A 17,369-nucleotide genomic window follows, 5' to 3' on the forward strand; every position below is an offset into this window, starting at 1 on the left:
CTGGTTTTAAAATTAGGGTAGGTAGTTTTTTTTAAACATTATATTTATATTATAATGATCAGTATATATAATGAACTAAGCGCTTTAAGTACTGGGGTAAACCAGCTCAATTAGATGCACATATCAATTTTGGGAGGGGAGGGGTTATCCCGGAATGAAATAGGGGCCACGAATGGCAACGAAAAACTGAGATGGTTGGCTGACCGGAAACATTTTCTTTTGGCCTGAGGTGGTCACTGCTATTTTCAAAGATGAAAGTGACCAAAAAACTGCTGAAGCCCCTATGTATCTAAACCTAATCTTCCCTGTATGTACTTTTTTGTTTTAGCATCATTAGAGAGCACTTTGTTGCCAGATCCAGAATTAATTGTCTTTGAAGCTCATGTAACAGGCAACTCCAGGTTCCTCCAATTTCTAAACAGACCCCCCCCCCCCATCCTGACTGTAATCTTTTTTCTTCTAAAAATTTCCATCTGAACAGATTATTTACAGACTAGTCAAAGTTAGTTTTATTCACACATTTTTCTCTTTCAAAAAATTTCAATTCGTAGAAGCCATGAAAAGATGTGAGTGTGTGAGACATTACTTGAACTACATAATGAATGACTGAAACAATGAACAATATCTGCCTGCACAATTAACTTCTGGTATGCAGTGTTTTATTGCCTACTTTCCTACTTGAATTACATCCAGGAACAAATATTCCTCATTAAAAAAACAGAAATAAGTCTGCTGGAAATTTTACCAAAAAAAAAAAGAAAAATTGTCTGCAATAAAAAAACGGATTTCCGACTAAAACCAGAACATTTCCAACTCTGATTTTACTTTCAAAGAAATTATGCTTCCAAAGTTTGATTATGTTCAAGTTTGATTAAAACAAATTAGGAACAACTTCTTCATTGTAAACTGAAAGGGAGGTATTGTTGTTTAGGTGCACTTGTGGATTACCTACTTTGTTAAGGTTCCTGAAGGGTGTAGCATCAAACAGGTCCTCAGAGTAGCCCTCCTGTTGCTGGTCCAGGAAGTCACGCAGCTGATTTTTGCGCTTCAGTGTGCCAGCCTTCCCTGTCAGCTGTGTAACTTTCTTCTTCTCTTCTAGATAGTAATGGTTGAAAATTAAAAAAATGATACCTCCTCTTCAAAAACAAATGGGATCTTATGAGCTATGTTGAGGAAAATACTTACTAATCTAACCATCATTCAGTTACATATAAGACAGTGAGACAAAGAATTCAGTGGAGGTCAACTGACATCTGATAATTATACTGTCTTGATAGTCTTAAGTGTTTATGAAAAGAAAATCTGAAAGAATGGGGAGACTGGACTGCATTGTGCTTGATGCAAAGCATTTTTAATTTATGATTATACAGGTATTGGCAACAAATCCAAATTTGTAAATTAAACAGCACACCCTGTGTTTAATATACCACTAAAAGAACTTTCTTTAAGTGGTCATTATGAGCACATGGTATTATATGCAAGTACCTATACAAGAGTACAAAATTCCATTGACTGGGAGCCATGGACAACCCCAAAAATATTACTGCAAAATTATTACATTAAAAATTATAATGGAATTTTATATTTTTTCCAGTGACAAACATTTGACCATTAAATTCCCTTTGGGTACCTTCAGCAGGATGCTCAAATGATCTCTATACAGTTCCCTAGCTGAGTGTTGGGTAATTGCTATCAGTAAGAAGTCACACTAATCCATGTGTCAGCAACTCATTATTTCATTAAGTACAGTCCGTACTACTACATACTGATCCATGTGCTAGCTATTTGTTATCTGATTAAGTACAGTCCATACTACTACATACTAAACCATGTGCTGGCTATTTGTTATCTGATTAAGTACAGTTCATACTACTACATACTGATCCATGTGCTGGATAGTTTTTATTTGATTAAGTACAGTCCATACTACTACATATCAATCCATGTGCTGGCTATTTGTTATCTGATTAAGTACAGTCCATACACCTACATACTGATCCATGTGCCGGCTATTTGTTATTTGATTAAGTAAGTACTGTCCATACTGCTACATACTAATTCATGTGCTGGCTCCTTGCTATCTGATTAAGTAAGTACTGTCCATACTACTACATACTGATCCATGTGCTGGCTCCTTGCTATCTGATTAAGTAAGTACAGTCCATACTACTACATATCAATCCATGTGCTGGCTATTTGTTATCTGATTAAGTACAGTCCATACTACTACATACTGATCCATGTGTTGGCTATTTGTTATCTGATTAAGTACAGTCCATACTACTACATATCAATCCATGTGCTGGCTATTTGTTTTTTGATTAAGTAAGTACAGTCCATGCTACTACTACATACTGATCCATGTGCTGGCTCCTTGCTATCTGATTAAGTACGTACAGTCCATGCTACTACTACATACTGATCCATGTGCTGGCTCTTTGCTATCTGATTAAGTACAGTCCATACTACTACATACTGATCCATGTGCTGGCTCTTTGCTATCTGATTAAGTACAGTCCATACTACTACATAATAATCCATGTGCTGGCTATTTGTTATCTGATTAAGTAAGTACAGTCCATGCTATTACATATTAATACATGTGCTGACTATTTGTTATCTGATTAAGTAAGTACAGTCCATACTACTACTACATACTGATCCATGTGTTATCTACTCATTATTTGATTTAATAAGTACAATGCATATTACTACATACTAATCCATGTGCTCGCTATTTGTTATCTGATTAAGTAAGTACAGACCATGCTACTACATATTAATACATGTGTCGGCTTCGTGTTATCTTATTAAGTACAGTCCATTCTACCAGCTCCTCATGGTAAACCATGAAGACACAAGACCAGCAAATGCTTGTTTGTGTATCAACACACCAAACACATTTCTAGACTCTCTTGGTGAACCACTGAAGACACAAGACCAGCAAATGCTTGTTTTTGTATCAACACACCAACATTTGGTACTGATGTTTCATCTTTGACTTCACATAATGAATGCCTGCGATCTAGCAGTACACTTTTCCATTAGCCAGTGGAAGACTGGACACTCATTGTAGAGCCTGTGTTCTTTATGTTGGCTAACTTTACATAAAGGATTATGGCAAGTATGAAGACTGAAACCAACTGCAACTGTTAATACATGCTATATTGGCATGAAGGGTAATGACTAAACAAAAATCCTGATTGTAAAGTTCACATTCACCTTCAGTTTACACACAAGAATAGTATCATATTAATGCTAAGGAAAAAAAAAAAAAGTTTCTTATTGCACCAGTTTTAAAATTAGGTTAGTCAGGTCAGTGTTTTTCTAATTTTTTTTGAAACTGCATTTATAATTAATGTGATGTTATGCGATGTTTTTTTTTTACCATGGGTGAAAAATGTGCTAGGGTCAGCAGTGAGAAACAGGGATGGTCGACCAAACGGAAACACATATTTCTGTACCTAACAGACCTGCCAACCGCCATGAGTCCAGCTCAGCAAGGCAGTTGATTTTCTTCCATAAGGTTGACCAGTTTTCAGTAAAGTGTAACAAAATATCAGAAACTGCTGTTGTAAAGTTGGAAAACGTATTTAAAAGTTAGGTATTTGAAACATGCAGCGACAATAAACACTATGTTCAACTGAATAGTGTGTAAAGTATGCACAGACTTTATTTACCACTAATACAGTTGCACAAACTTTAGTTCCAAACCCTAAGCAGCTCAATGGCTTGTTGCTAACCCTCAACTTGACATAATTCTTGGAAATTCTTTTTCCATTTCACATGACAACGGCAATCATATCTCCTGCCATGAGACATACTAAAATTGGCATGTAATGTCCAATAAACGTAATTGTGTCCCTTCCAGCTTTTATTCACAAGAATCTGAATATTCCCTTATATTCTCCTGTGTTGATTATTAACATTTTTCAAGAAGCTTATTTTCAGTTTTGTCCTAAACATGCATTGCTTGCTCGTCGACATTTTTACAAAATTCTATAAACAGTTTGATCAAGCAGACGCTTTGCATGAACAAATAGGTGCAGTTTGAAGCATCTGAGGTGCTGCTGTAAAGTTAGTTTGGTTCCCTGACTAATTTCATTAATCCTATGAAACAGAAAAATATTTTATGGCAACAACAATTTTTCTGTATTTTTTGCTTTTATGCCATAAGTTTGTATTTTAAGGGTAATTTTCATAAGACCTATGACAAAATTGTAAGGGTTGGAAGGTCTGCTTAACATAAACTGTAATGATGTTAACTCATGTAAAAATAAAAGATAGATATGTTTCTGGTCAGGGGTTGTCAAGTAGTATACAGCGCTCACCTTTAACAATCACTGCCATCTCACTTCTGTCATTCTGGGTTTGAGTTAAAGATATCAATAGGTACCTGGGTACTTGGGTACCCACTGGTTGATAATAACTAAGGTAATAAAGTGGGCAACCAGGTACGAGTTAAAACTTTTTAAAAACACACACAAAAAAATCACAAAAAGCAACATGTTTCCAAGTTCAGATCAATGACAGTAGGAGCAAGCAAGATTGATTAACGATTAGTTTGAGGCTCTTATTGTAGTACTATTAGCTACTAGTTTTGTTTTCTATTTATAGTAACTTTACATGAAACAGTTCCAAGAAAACAAACGGGTTTCTTGAATAAGAGACCATATGTCACAGATTCATTCTATTCTGATACTCACATATGTAATGCACCAGTCTAAATTGAAAATACACGGTGACAGATATTAAGATAAACTGACTTTATTGATGTCACTCATGGATATTACATGACCAAAAAATGTTACAAGAGAAGGATTTTGTTAAAATTAAAAACATGTATCTGGAAAAGAACAAATCAATAGCACTTTACAAATTTTGAAAGAAGAATTTGACAGCGATGTAATACAGCATTCATCATTTGTGGACTTCACAACCATTTACAAAGGTTACTGTAGACATGCAGACAAGTTAAAGTGAGTGTCGTGCATAAATAATTAATAAATTTGTTTCTATACTCTCATACTAACTATAACTCCACATGGATTTAACCAATTTTAACTGCAGATCTAGATGCATACCACAAATAAATGCATGTTTGGTTATCTGTAATTATGGCAAGCAATATACAGATCGCTCTTGTTATGCTCAGATTACATTTTTTGCCACTTATATTAGTGATAATCATGCTTATACCTCTACTGGGGGCTTGGCATGTATGAACCAACAACAAAACAGCTCAGGTTCAAATTTAATACAATTTCCGTTTGATCACGTACCTGAGTAACAAATTGTTAGGATCAACAGGTACTCGGTACAAGTTTCCTAAAATGTTGACATCTCTAGTTCAAGTCTCAGGCTCTGTCAATGTGGGTATGTGAGAAAGCTGCCAGTATGTTCCCATGGGTTGGTGGTTCTTGCCAGGGTTTTCCCGGTTCTTCTTGTACTAGCTATACTGCCTGCCATATATAGTCTATCTTGTACTGAGAAATCTCATTAAACCCAAAACAACACAATGACAACAAAACACTAAGCCTGGTTACCTATTAGAACCAGTAGAGGTTTGGGGGCGGATTTATTGCCTATCTTTTATTTGCTGATCTTGAACAAATTAAGTGTGTCAAGATGTGCGACACTTTCCATTAGCAAGACAGATGGTGAGTTACAAATAGTGTATGCTATTTAGATATATATGACAAAAGTTGTTGAATAATTTTGAGTACAGAACCTGGGGCAATTGAAACAATTCACTGGGCAACCAGACATAACTGCAAGGCACTTTGACCAAGAACAATTATGGATTTTCAAACTTTTTCTACCTGAATATAATGAGAAAAGTTTTCAAGGAACCATTACATAATGGTGGTTCTTTTATGCAGTTGGTCACTAAAGCTGGTTTGACTATTCTGTACCATTTTCAAAACTGCAGTGTAAACTAGATTTGTGTTTATAAAACATGTACGTCTTTACTACAGATATCAAGACTAAGATTTATGTATTTCAAAATATTGCCATAACTGCATCAAAATCTAATCGGGTCATCTACATAAAATAGGTAATACACCTAAAAAGTTTTAATTATCTACCCCAGGTAATTTTTGCTCAACATGTTAACAAGATTATTGTTTTTAAAAAATGTCATAGTTAGAAAAGTTAAAAATGTTTAAAAAGGAAATGAAAAATTGCTGTAATGGCCTGAAAATGTAATCAGATCACTTAAATATAAACTTAAATAAGTCTATTCCATTTAAATGGTACGAACTGTGTGCTTTTGATTAATAATATTAAGAAGTTTGGTACCTAAATATCTCAAAAAGTTAACAAAATTAAAAAAAAATAACTTAATGGTATGCAAATTGAAACACTTCATCTATGTATGTAAACAAATATGCCCACAAAATTTATGTTTGATTCAAGTGACTTAATCACATTGACATGGCTTTTGTAAATAAAAAAAGCCATTCAAAACTGTTTTAAAAGATTAACAAGAATCCTATCTGAGAAGGATTTCCAGGAATTTAAGACCTTTTCTTATTTTTAACTTATGAGTGTTCAAATCATCTCGTCTTGAGCTATAACAAGATTTTTTAATTAGCTGCTGTGGTGGCCATACTGATAGAAAGATCAGTACCCGTTTTGCTTATAACCAAATTCATAAAAAAATAAAAAGGAATCTTGGTGAAGGCAGTCAACTTTTCCCCATAAATGTGGCTAGTTTTCAGTAAGGTGTAGCAAAAGATCATGTTATTGTAATGGTGAGTGTTATTCAAGACATATGCAGGGACAGTAAACATTATGTTAACTAACGTTGACTTAGCTTGAAGACAGCTAGTAATATAGGCTCGTATTGACTTAGCTTGAAGCAAACAATATTCATGCTTTTATCCTGACTTTTAATATCCTTCAAATGCTTTCAGTTCAAAGTGGTTTGTCAATGTTCATTGGTAAACAAAGTTAATATTTCACAAAAAAGACAGGTACCAGCAGGTGTATATTTACCGTTACTTTCCTTCTTCTGTTTCTTGGCAAGTTGCGGAAATTCTCTGTAGTAATAATCCTGGCACTCCTGGACACTCCTGGTGCCAACAAGACTGGCTACTGTCTCCCAATACCCTGACTGGCCTTGCTGAAGTTCATCAATTGCACTACAAAAACAAGCAACATAACTTTTATGCACAGTCTTGTTTACACAATACAACCTCCATTAACCTAAAGTCTAACCAATTCAAATGCCAACAGAAACAGCAATCAATAAAATATTAATGTTACTGATTGCACCCTTTAAAGTCCTAAGATACTGCTCATGACACTTGGAAGCAAAATTTCGATAAACACATCTTTCTTGCACCCAAACTAGCCCTAGTTTACACTCATTGCAAATAAGCTATGGGACTGCTGGGTGTGTCAGTGTACCAGGAGTTTCCCAGCTTCCCTGTGTTCCAGAAACAATGCAAGATCATGCTAAATATAGGTTATCCCTAAAAGCAGGGATTCTCCCTATTTTATTGCAATGTGCAGTGGGTTTTTTATTTGTGTGCAAATTCAACACAAATCTATTTTGTTTCTTAAGTCCTGGGACATATGACCTAGATGAAAATAATAGTTTCATCATAAGTTCTGGGAGAGGAAAAAAATTAGTTATTTTATTGAGTTCCAATATACAGAGTTATTGTTGTTGTTGTTGTTGTGGAGTTTAATGCCATTTTTCAGCACACAATAGGCTATACATGGCTGCCAGTATTAATGGTGGAGGAAGAACCCGAAAAAAACCGGAAAGAACCACCGACCCACAAGAAACTACTGGCAAGCTTCTCACATACCCACATTAGCCGAATCTTAGACTCAAACTCACGCAGACAGAGGTGAGATGGCAGTGATCCGTAAAGGAGAGTACATTAGACCACTCGGCCACCCTAATATATAGAGTAAATATGGTACTACTGATCTTGTTTATATTAAGAACTCATCTAGATGCAGTGATACAATGTTGTCTAGTTCCCAAGTAAATAATCTTAATGATGCCTAATCTTAATATAAACATGTATGTTGCCTGGAACTTGCATAGGTCTAGTTTATGATACTTTAATTGAATGTGTTTATGGAAAGAAATGACGAGGAGTACATTCTGACAGAATACTTGTTGCGATATTGCAAGAACTTTCTTAGAGAATCATTGAGAAATTACTAGGAGTAAATACTTCTGAGAAAATACCAAAAGAACATGTTGACAATCATTTTACAATTCATATGTTCTCCCACATCCAGCTAACTGTTGCAGATTTTGGGGAAATACATCTGCAAGTAATACTGACAAGATCTACAACATTCAGAACTAACAGCAAGAATAATCTTGAATCTACCATTTGACACACCCTCTAAAACACTAACTTAAAACAGCCAAAATTTGAATACCTACTTACCTACTCAATATGATGATAATCTTTAAAGTTAAAATTTAATCTTTAGAAAAATCCTTACAAAATATGTTTAAACTGAATTTAATGGAGAAAAAGAACATGAAGGATGTTGGCTAAGCTCAATGACAAATTGCAACTGTATGGCACTTTGGCCAAAACATAAGAACAATGAAATAATCATTCTCCCATTGTGGTGCTATCTTATGGAATGAACTCCTAAAAATAATTTAGTCTGAAACAAAACAAAATAATTGTAAAGATAAAGCATAAAAACCTTTACTTCAGAGACTGAATGCACCTTTATCAAGAGGGCGTGTAAAATGTACTGGAAGTACATCTTGCACAAGAGGGCATGTAAAATGTACTCCAGGTGGTACACCATGCTCAAGTGGGCATGTAACATGTACTGGTAGTATATCTTGCTCAAGAGGGCATGTAAAATGTCCTCCAGGTGGTACACCTTGCTCAAGAGGGCATGTAAAATGTCCTCCAAGTGTTACACCTTGCTCAAGAGGGCATGCAAAATGTCCTCCAGGTGGTACACTTGCTCAAGAGGGCATGCAAAATGTCCTCCAGGTGGTACACCTTGCTCAAAAGGGCATGTAAAATGTACTGCAGGTAGTACACCCTGCTCAAGGGGGAAAGGAAAATGTAATCCAGGTAGTACAACTTGTTCAAGAGGACATGTACAATGTACTCCAGGTACTACACCTTGCTCAAAAGGGCATGTACTATGCACTCCAGGTAGTACACCCTGCTCAAGGGGGCATGTAAAATATACTGGTAGTACACCTTGCTCAAGAGTGCATGTAAAATGTCCTCCAGGTGGTACACATTGTTCAAGAGGGCATGTAAAATGTACTCCAGGTGGTACACACTGGTCAAGAGGGCATGTAAAATGTCCTCCAGGTGGTACACATTGTTCAAGAGGGCATGTAAAATGTACTCCAGGTGGTACACACTGGTCAAGAGGGCATGTAAAATGTACTCCAGGTGGTTCACACTGGTCAAGAAGGCATGTAAAATGTACTCCAGGTAGTACACCTTGCTCAAGAGGTCATGTAAAGTGCACTATTTACCCATGGTATACCTTAATCAAGACTACATGTAAAGTGTATACATCTTGATCAAGAAGGCATGTCAGTGTACTACTGGTACAACAGCTTAAGTCTATAATTAATGATCATTTCAGTACGACTGACAGTCATATCATATGGGTTGACAGGTTTGTTAATTAGTCCTACAATGTAAGACATAGCACATGTTGTTTTTGTTTTAGTGCTATGTCTTACTATTCAAATAACAACCTTGTATAGCGTGTTCCGATGTCATTTACATCAGAATGAGTAGTCAGAGTTTCAGGAACATCTCACATACTTGGCAGCCTATATCGACACTCCTCCACTAATTTATGTGTAATTAATATACTAACTGTGCTGTCTTTATCCTGGTGGAATGAAAACATGATACTAGGAAATGGATGCATTTTCACGTTCCACTGAAATACATTTGAATTTGTTGCAATGCAATGGTAGTTGAGGTATGCCGAAGTAAGTTCAAGTAGGTTCACACTGGGGATATGTTTCTTGAACAAAACGAACCATTGCTAACAGTTCCAATAAGAATAATATATTTTTATTCGCTTCATTAAAGAAAAATATTTCAACTTAACCCAATTTCCCAGCTTACATCGCTTTCCAGCCAACTGGAGTGTAGGCCAATGAAACTTGAAAACAGGTCCATTTCTTGTGAGAATTTGAATTTATTAGAGAAAAGACATCAGAATAGGTAAAGTCTGACTAAAACATTATGAATTTACTTTGTAGAAAAGTGTCGTTATTATAGTTGAGAGTTGTGTGAAATATTCCCAAATTTTTTACTTTCATAATGATGTTAGTCGACATCAAAACAAGCTACACAGCGCTGTTAGTGTTAGGCTGTAAGACCTTGATGCCCACAACATAAATATCAGCATCGAGGTCTTACATGTAGGACTAGTTTGTTAATATATCCAAATCTTGTGTATAATAAAATTCATTGGTTATCTTGACAATATAAGCTTTTTTACAAAGTGTGATATAAAAAAATCAAGTCCAAATAGTTACTGAAGTGTTGATGACCTCAACCAATCAGATGCAGTACCACCTCATTAATATGCATGGATCTCATGAATTAGTAAACTCATATAAGATTCTAAAGCTATAAGCCTATGTTCCATTTCTGATCAAAAACTGGATCAGAAATATGATCTCCAGGAAGGAAAAAAGCTCAGCCAGTCAGATGCAAGCTTGGTAACAAGTGTGGATCTTGCTCACATTCAAACTTACCACAGAGCTTCATAATATGAACCTAACATTAGCAACAGCTGACTGACAGATCATGAAAGATTAACACAGGGCCATACCATATGCTCACTGGAGTTAAGGCAAGCTCAAAGACAAAAAAAATGCAATGTTTTGATTTCACTGTGCTACAAGTTCTGGAGAATTAGGTCATTTACAGGCCTAAGTAGCAACATTATATGGTCTTTATGTACAAGAAATCCTGCCCATCGCCCCCAAAATGGTTCTGACCATAACTGGGTAAAATTAGTAATTACCAAAGCATATGGTATTTGGCTTGAACCAATAACATGAGTGGTATAAAGCAGGTGGCTGAGTCAGTGCTCCATTAAACCTACCTCTCCAATTTCTGAACTTCATCCTTCTGCCAAGCACCATCATTCTTTTTACTGTCACTGTCTGATTTACTGTTGTGAAGAGTTTGATTATCATTGTTCTTGGTACCATCCAAACTACCCTTGTTCTTGGTACCATCCAAACTACCCTTGTTCTTGGTACCATCCAAACTACCCTTGTTCTTGGTACCATCCAAACTACCCTTGTTCTTGGTACCATCCAAACTACCCTTGTTCTTGGTACCATCCACACTACCCTTGTTCTTGGTACCACCCAAACTACCCTTGTTCTTGGTACCATCCAAACTACCCTTGTTCTTGGTATCATCCACACTACCCTTGTTCTTGGTACCATCCAAGCTAGCTGATGCTGAACTTCTTTTGCTTCTAATAGTTGTTTTTGTTCTGGATTGCAGATTCTCTCCATTCTGAGTTAACATTTTTGAAATTCCATTTTCTGCTGTATCGGCTGCAGGTATGGCTTCCAACTTTTTTGATCTGTTTTCATGTAAGACAGAATTATTATTTACAGTAGATTTGGAAGATGTTACCCTTCTATCCATTGACCTTGTTATCCGTTTTTGACCTAAGTCAATCAAATTACTTTCTGATGCAGACTTGTTATCATCTTTACTAGGCTCTGAAGACTGCTCCATTTTATTTTCAGCAGGATTTTTCATATCAGTATTGCTTTCAACCAATGTATCAATTCCTCCAGATGACTGTTGCTTGGATTTGCCACTTGATGTTTTCCTTTTGCATACAGATTTCTTTCGGTTGACTGATTTATCACTTTTAGCTTCTTTTCCCGTACCTGTTATAGTCTGAACATCATCTGAAGTGGAACTAGTTTTATTACTAGTCTTGTATGAACTCTTGGATCTGTCAGGGCCTGGCTTTTTAATGTTCTTAGTTGTTCTAATCCTCCTTTGTAGTTTTTCCTCCTCAAAATCATCTTTTGTATGATCGACAGAGAACACATCATCAGCACTGTTGCTTGGTCTTGAATCCTTTGCGTTATTATAGCAGGTATTTCTTTTGGGTTGCCTTTTACTTTTTACTTGCTCCTGATGACGCTGAATAATATCATTTACCCCTGCCTGAACATCTAAACAAGTGGAATCATCCTTTGATTTTTTGTCTTCCTGTGGCTCTTTAATGACCATACCAGAATTCTTGCTTTTAAAATTCATTGTTTTGGCTTGAGACTTAGAGGACTGTGTTATATCAGAGTCAGTCTTCTTGGCTGTTGGTGATGAGTTTTTGCTAAATGATGCATCATTCTTAACCAATACTCTCCTACAAATCATCTTCTTGGAATTCTGTAAAGAAAGAATAAATGGAAATAGTTATAATTATTTTTCAACATACTGAAACTTATTTAATTAACTTACTCCTAGTTTCATTTGTATGTGGCTACTGATATTACATAAATTGTAAAAAATGTTGTTGTTTAGCTAAATTTGCAAATATTGTATGCTGACAATAGTAGTAATTCAAAGCAAACCCAAGTAGAGTATACAGGACAGATGCAGTTTTGGGTTCAACACAGAGTACATAGTACAGCTGTAGTTTTGAGTTCAACATGGAGTATATAAGTTTTGTAATTTTGAGTTCAACATAGAATTTATAGGACAGATGTAGTTTTGAGTTCAATACAGAGTATATAGGACAAATGTGGTTTCGAGTTCAACATTGAGTGTATAGGACAGATGTAGTTTTGAGTTTAACATTGAGTATATAAGACAGGTGTAGTTTTGAGTTCAACATAGAGTATATAGGACAGATGTAGTTTTGAGTTCAACACAGAGTATATAGGACAAATGTGGTTTTGAGTTCAACATTGAGTGTATAGGACAGATGTAGTTTTGAGTTTCACATTGAGTATATAGGACAGATGTAGTTTTGAGTTCAACACAGAGTATATAGGACAAATGTGGTTTTAAGTTCAACATAGAGTGTATAGGACAGATGTAGTTCAACATACAGTGCATAACAAGCCCTGCAATAACACGAATTCAGATATAAACACTTCGTGGCATAGCTCCCTAAATTTTGCATATTCATTTGCACATAAAAAAATATTTTTTGTTCAAAGTTCATGAATTAAAAAATCATTTTAGGGAATAGATCATGTATGAATTTGAATATAATACGATCGTGGCTGGGTTGCTGAAATTTTTAATACATGTGTATTTTTTTCATACTGGGAATAAATTTATTCATGTACAAGAAATAGTGTGCAAAATGTTTATTATTATTTTGAGGAAGAGTTCGCATCTGAATTTTAATATAACACAATTGTGGCATAGCTTCTGAAATTTAAAAATTTCACCAGGTTTTTGAAGTGTTATGCCAAAATAAACATTATCGGAAATGTTACTTATTACTGATCCATGAGTAAAGCCAGTAAGTTGTTGTTGTATTTGTGGGGTTTAACGCTATTTTTCAGCACACAATAGACTATACATGGCGGCCAGTATTAATGGTGGAGGAAGAACCTGGAAAGAACCACCTACCCACGAGAAGCTACTGGCAAACTTTCTCACATACCCACTTTGGCTGAATCCGAGATTGAAATCAGCTCAGACAGAGGCGAGATGGCAGTGATCCGTAATGGAGAATGCTTCAGACCACTCAGGGCCCCCAGTAAGTTGTCTTTGTAATTGTCTTCAATTAATTCTGTATACAATCATTGCTAAAACAATAGCCAACATGTGTTTCTTCTTTAACTGCATACATAACCAAGCAACAGACAATGCAGTGATTGATAAAAGATTATCACAATTTAATAAACATCAAAAATTGAAAGCCACCAAAATGTTTGCTGGGCTTGGTGGTATTATTAGATACAATCAGTTGACCAGTAAATAATGTCTGCTTTATTAGCTTGAAATTGAAAGGGTATGAAATTGCACAGGCATTCATCTTAAAATAATTCATAAAAGTGACTCGCGACCATTGCAGGCCTAGTTAGTTCTTGGGTTTTACATATGTATGGTGTTTGCTTATGAACTCTTTATTAGTGTCCTATTTTTGATAACAATATTTTACCGTTATGGAAAAGCAAGCTCACAAACGCAAGTCGTTCTCTGCACTTTGCACATTGATTAGTATAGAAGTTTTCACACGTTTCTTTCAATATTCACAAAATCTGAAGTAAAGGTTATATGCACGCTGAATGCATGTGTTGATTGTTAATTATTCTTGCTGTAGTCATTCAATTGAATAGGCATACAAGCGTTAATTATTGGAAATTCAAAATGAATAAATGTACATGGAAACGCATATAAGAAAATTTGAACAGTATGAAATTTGTACAGACACCATTCATAGACCCTGGAACATAATGAACTGTACACGTGCTTCGTCTTTCTTAACCTAATTTTGCTGTTAATTTTTCCCACTGAATTCAGACACATAATGATCTGTGACAAAATTATTTAATAGTTTAATAAGTATGCAATTTTTGCAATGGAATTAAATGTATTATGTATTAATTGCAAGCCCTGATGGTACAATATCAGAGTGCAAGTAAACGGAGTCATAGTTTTAACTGACTTATCCATTTAACAGGTCCTGCCAAGCCAGCCTCTGTATCAAATGTGCTCTTCTGACCTTTGTTATTAACCAATCAGAACTGAGCACAGGGCACACAGAAATACGTTGCTTATTTACAACTATACAATTACAACATATTCCCCAAGAGTGACAACCAGGAATTTTAAATCAAATAGCGCATTCTTAACAAAAAAAATGCGCACAATTCTTAATTTTTAGTTGATTTTGCCTGCACAGGATTAAAAAACTTGTGTTAAATCTTAAATTTGATGTACTGTACACTCTTTGTAATACTTACTTCTGTAAAATCTACTGGTGCATCAGAACTCAGAATCACATGAAAATAATTATTCAAGTAAATCACATCATAAAATGACTAGAGCTGATTTTATTCAGTTTAAGTAACTGATAAACTAATGTGACAGATTAAAATAGAGTTTAAAAATCTGTACAATGTGCAAATGTGGCATTTTGATGCTGACCCTTTTGTTTAGATTAACATTACCTTCACTTGATCCTTCAGGGCAGTGAGTTCCATTTCCCCATACTTAGTGTTGCACGTGACTTGTATATCATCCCCTGACTCTGTGATAGACTGTCCAACCCACCAAGATAACACAGGTTTTACCAATCTTCCACACTTGGTACGATTCAAATTTTTTATGTTGATTATCTGTCCTGTAGGGGTGCAGACTAAAATGCAGAAATATCAGACATAATATAATGCCACTCTTTGAAAACAAGAACTTTGCATAGCAACTGACATAGTGATGTGACACATTAATACAAAATACAGAGGTCAAAATACACTACCATGATAATACTATATGTTGTTTATATTCAGCACTTCTTAGGAACTCGATTTTGTAATCACTATTTACGGCTACCTAAGCACTTGCTCCTGAATTATTTAAATAAACGTTTAATGTTTTTCACCGTCAAATTAATGATACTAATTAAAAAAATGTGAAAAAAATGATAATAAAATATTTACCAAGTGTCCCTGAAAAAGAGATTCTACTATATAAACCACAAAGAATTTCCAGGAATCGAAGACAATATCATCTACCTAAGTCTTGAAACTATCTGAAATTCTTAAGCAATAACAAGATTTTCAAGATGGCTGATGTGGTGGCCATATCTGATGTCAGATCAGCACCATTTTCATTTAGGATCAACCACACATCATAAAAAGTGATTTGGTGAAAACTCGGTGTCAATATGACCAACCATTCAGGAGCAGTGATAATAGGATTTTCAAGATTGTCACCATGGTAGTTATTGGAGGTCAGATCAGCATCATTCTAATTTAGGTCCAACTAGATATATTCAGTCTGCCTTTCTGGAGGGGTAGTGATAAAAAGTATTTCAAAATGTCTGCCATGGAAGCCATACTGAATGTCAGATCAGAATCATTTTCATTTTGGACCAATTGGATATCACAAGATGTCTTCCTGGTTTCTCTCTGATTTCAATAAATATTTACTAATTTAAAGGGTTTTTCACATTTGGAACAAGCCTAATTTTTTCCTTCTGACTTTTTCCCAATTTTCTAGTAATATGGGAAACTGGCTGAAAGTGACAAATTGTTCAGATGACTTGGAAAAACTAGAAATGTGTTCATGGATAACTAAAAGCAAATGAACAAGAGTAACTCTATATGTCCCTGTCACTCTTCTGCTAGGTTATAAAATGTTTTAGAATATTAGATCTTTCAAGACCAGTATTTATCGCATTATGGATTTTAACTTAATGCACTTTAGTGGGTGCCCATTCTGCCATAATCAATATTTTCACTGAACAAGCAAGTCCGAGTTTTTTAATCAATGTTTCATAAAATTTGTAAATCCTATTTTTGTAAAAGATCTATTACAAGTTTAGCTTCATCCTGTAATTTACTTATCTAAATATCTTTCAATATACATTAAGTAAATACAATGTGAACCAACTTTCAAATTCTGATGTAGCTGTCGATGATGTAGGGGTGTCAAGGGCAGGTTCTGTCTTTCCTGATTTTCTTTTCAATGACCGATTAGGAGACTTGAAATTATGGTTCTTTGTGTGGTTCTCCTTTTGACTTCGGGATGTTTCATTTGTCTTCACATTCATCCTGTATAACAGAAGATGTTGGTCTCATTGGAAGAAGAAAAATTTGTAAAAGAAAACGATGAACAAATCCTAATGATTAAACTATGAGTGTGCATGATGCAAATAGGTCAAATTGTTGGATACTTATAAAGATCCTGCATAGATAGAGCATTTTCTGCTATAGCACGTAAGGGCATTAATAACAACTTAGGTATCTATTGCATAGAAAAAAGGGAGTCTCACAATGGTACACGGATGCAAATGTCAACTAGTATGTTCTAAGGTGTTTTATTTTTTAAATAGTTGAAAATACTGCTGAGATATTTAATTTTGACCATTTACATGAAAGTGGCTTACTCCAAAACTCCAATAAAGTTATCAAAGTGAAGGGCTGACGATGGATGGCTGGTAAAGTTATCAAAGTGAAGGGCTGACACTGGATGGCTGGTAAAGTTGTCAAAGATATGGTCTGACATTGGTAAAGTTATCAAAGCTAAGGGCTGATACTGGATGGCTGGTAAAGTTATCAAAGCTAAGGGCTGACAATGGATGGCTGGTAAAGTTATCAAAGCTATGGGCTGACAGTGGATGGCTGGTAAAGTTGTCAAAGTTATGGTCCGTCA

At 35.3% G+C, this 17,369-nt stretch overlaps 1 protein-coding gene across 1 annotated transcript in view; it reads right to left on the minus strand.

Annotated features, from left to right (window-relative positions):
- Positions 1-17,369, minus strand: part of LOC149804733 (uncharacterized) — a 72,504-nt gene that overhangs the window by 22,593 nt on the left and 32,542 nt on the right. The window contains exons 7-11 of the mRNA XM_089943609.1: positions 16,608-16,768; positions 15,164-15,351; positions 11,101-12,419; positions 7,003-7,148; positions 953-1,095 (exon numbers count right to left, since the gene is read on the minus strand). Coding sequence (XP_089799735.1) covers positions 953-1,095; positions 7,003-7,148; positions 11,101-12,419; positions 15,164-15,351; positions 16,608-16,768 — 1,957 coding nt within the window. The remainder of the gene's footprint in view (positions 1-952; positions 1,096-7,002; positions 7,149-11,100; positions 12,420-15,163; positions 15,352-16,607; positions 16,769-17,369) is intronic.

Source organism: Sinohyriopsis cumingii, chromosome 2 (genome assembly GCF_028554795.1).
Source record: "Sinohyriopsis cumingii isolate HCF-2022 chromosome 2, ASM2855479v2, whole genome shotgun sequence".
NCBI lineage: Eukaryota > Metazoa > Mollusca > Bivalvia > Unionida > Unionidae > Sinohyriopsis > Sinohyriopsis cumingii.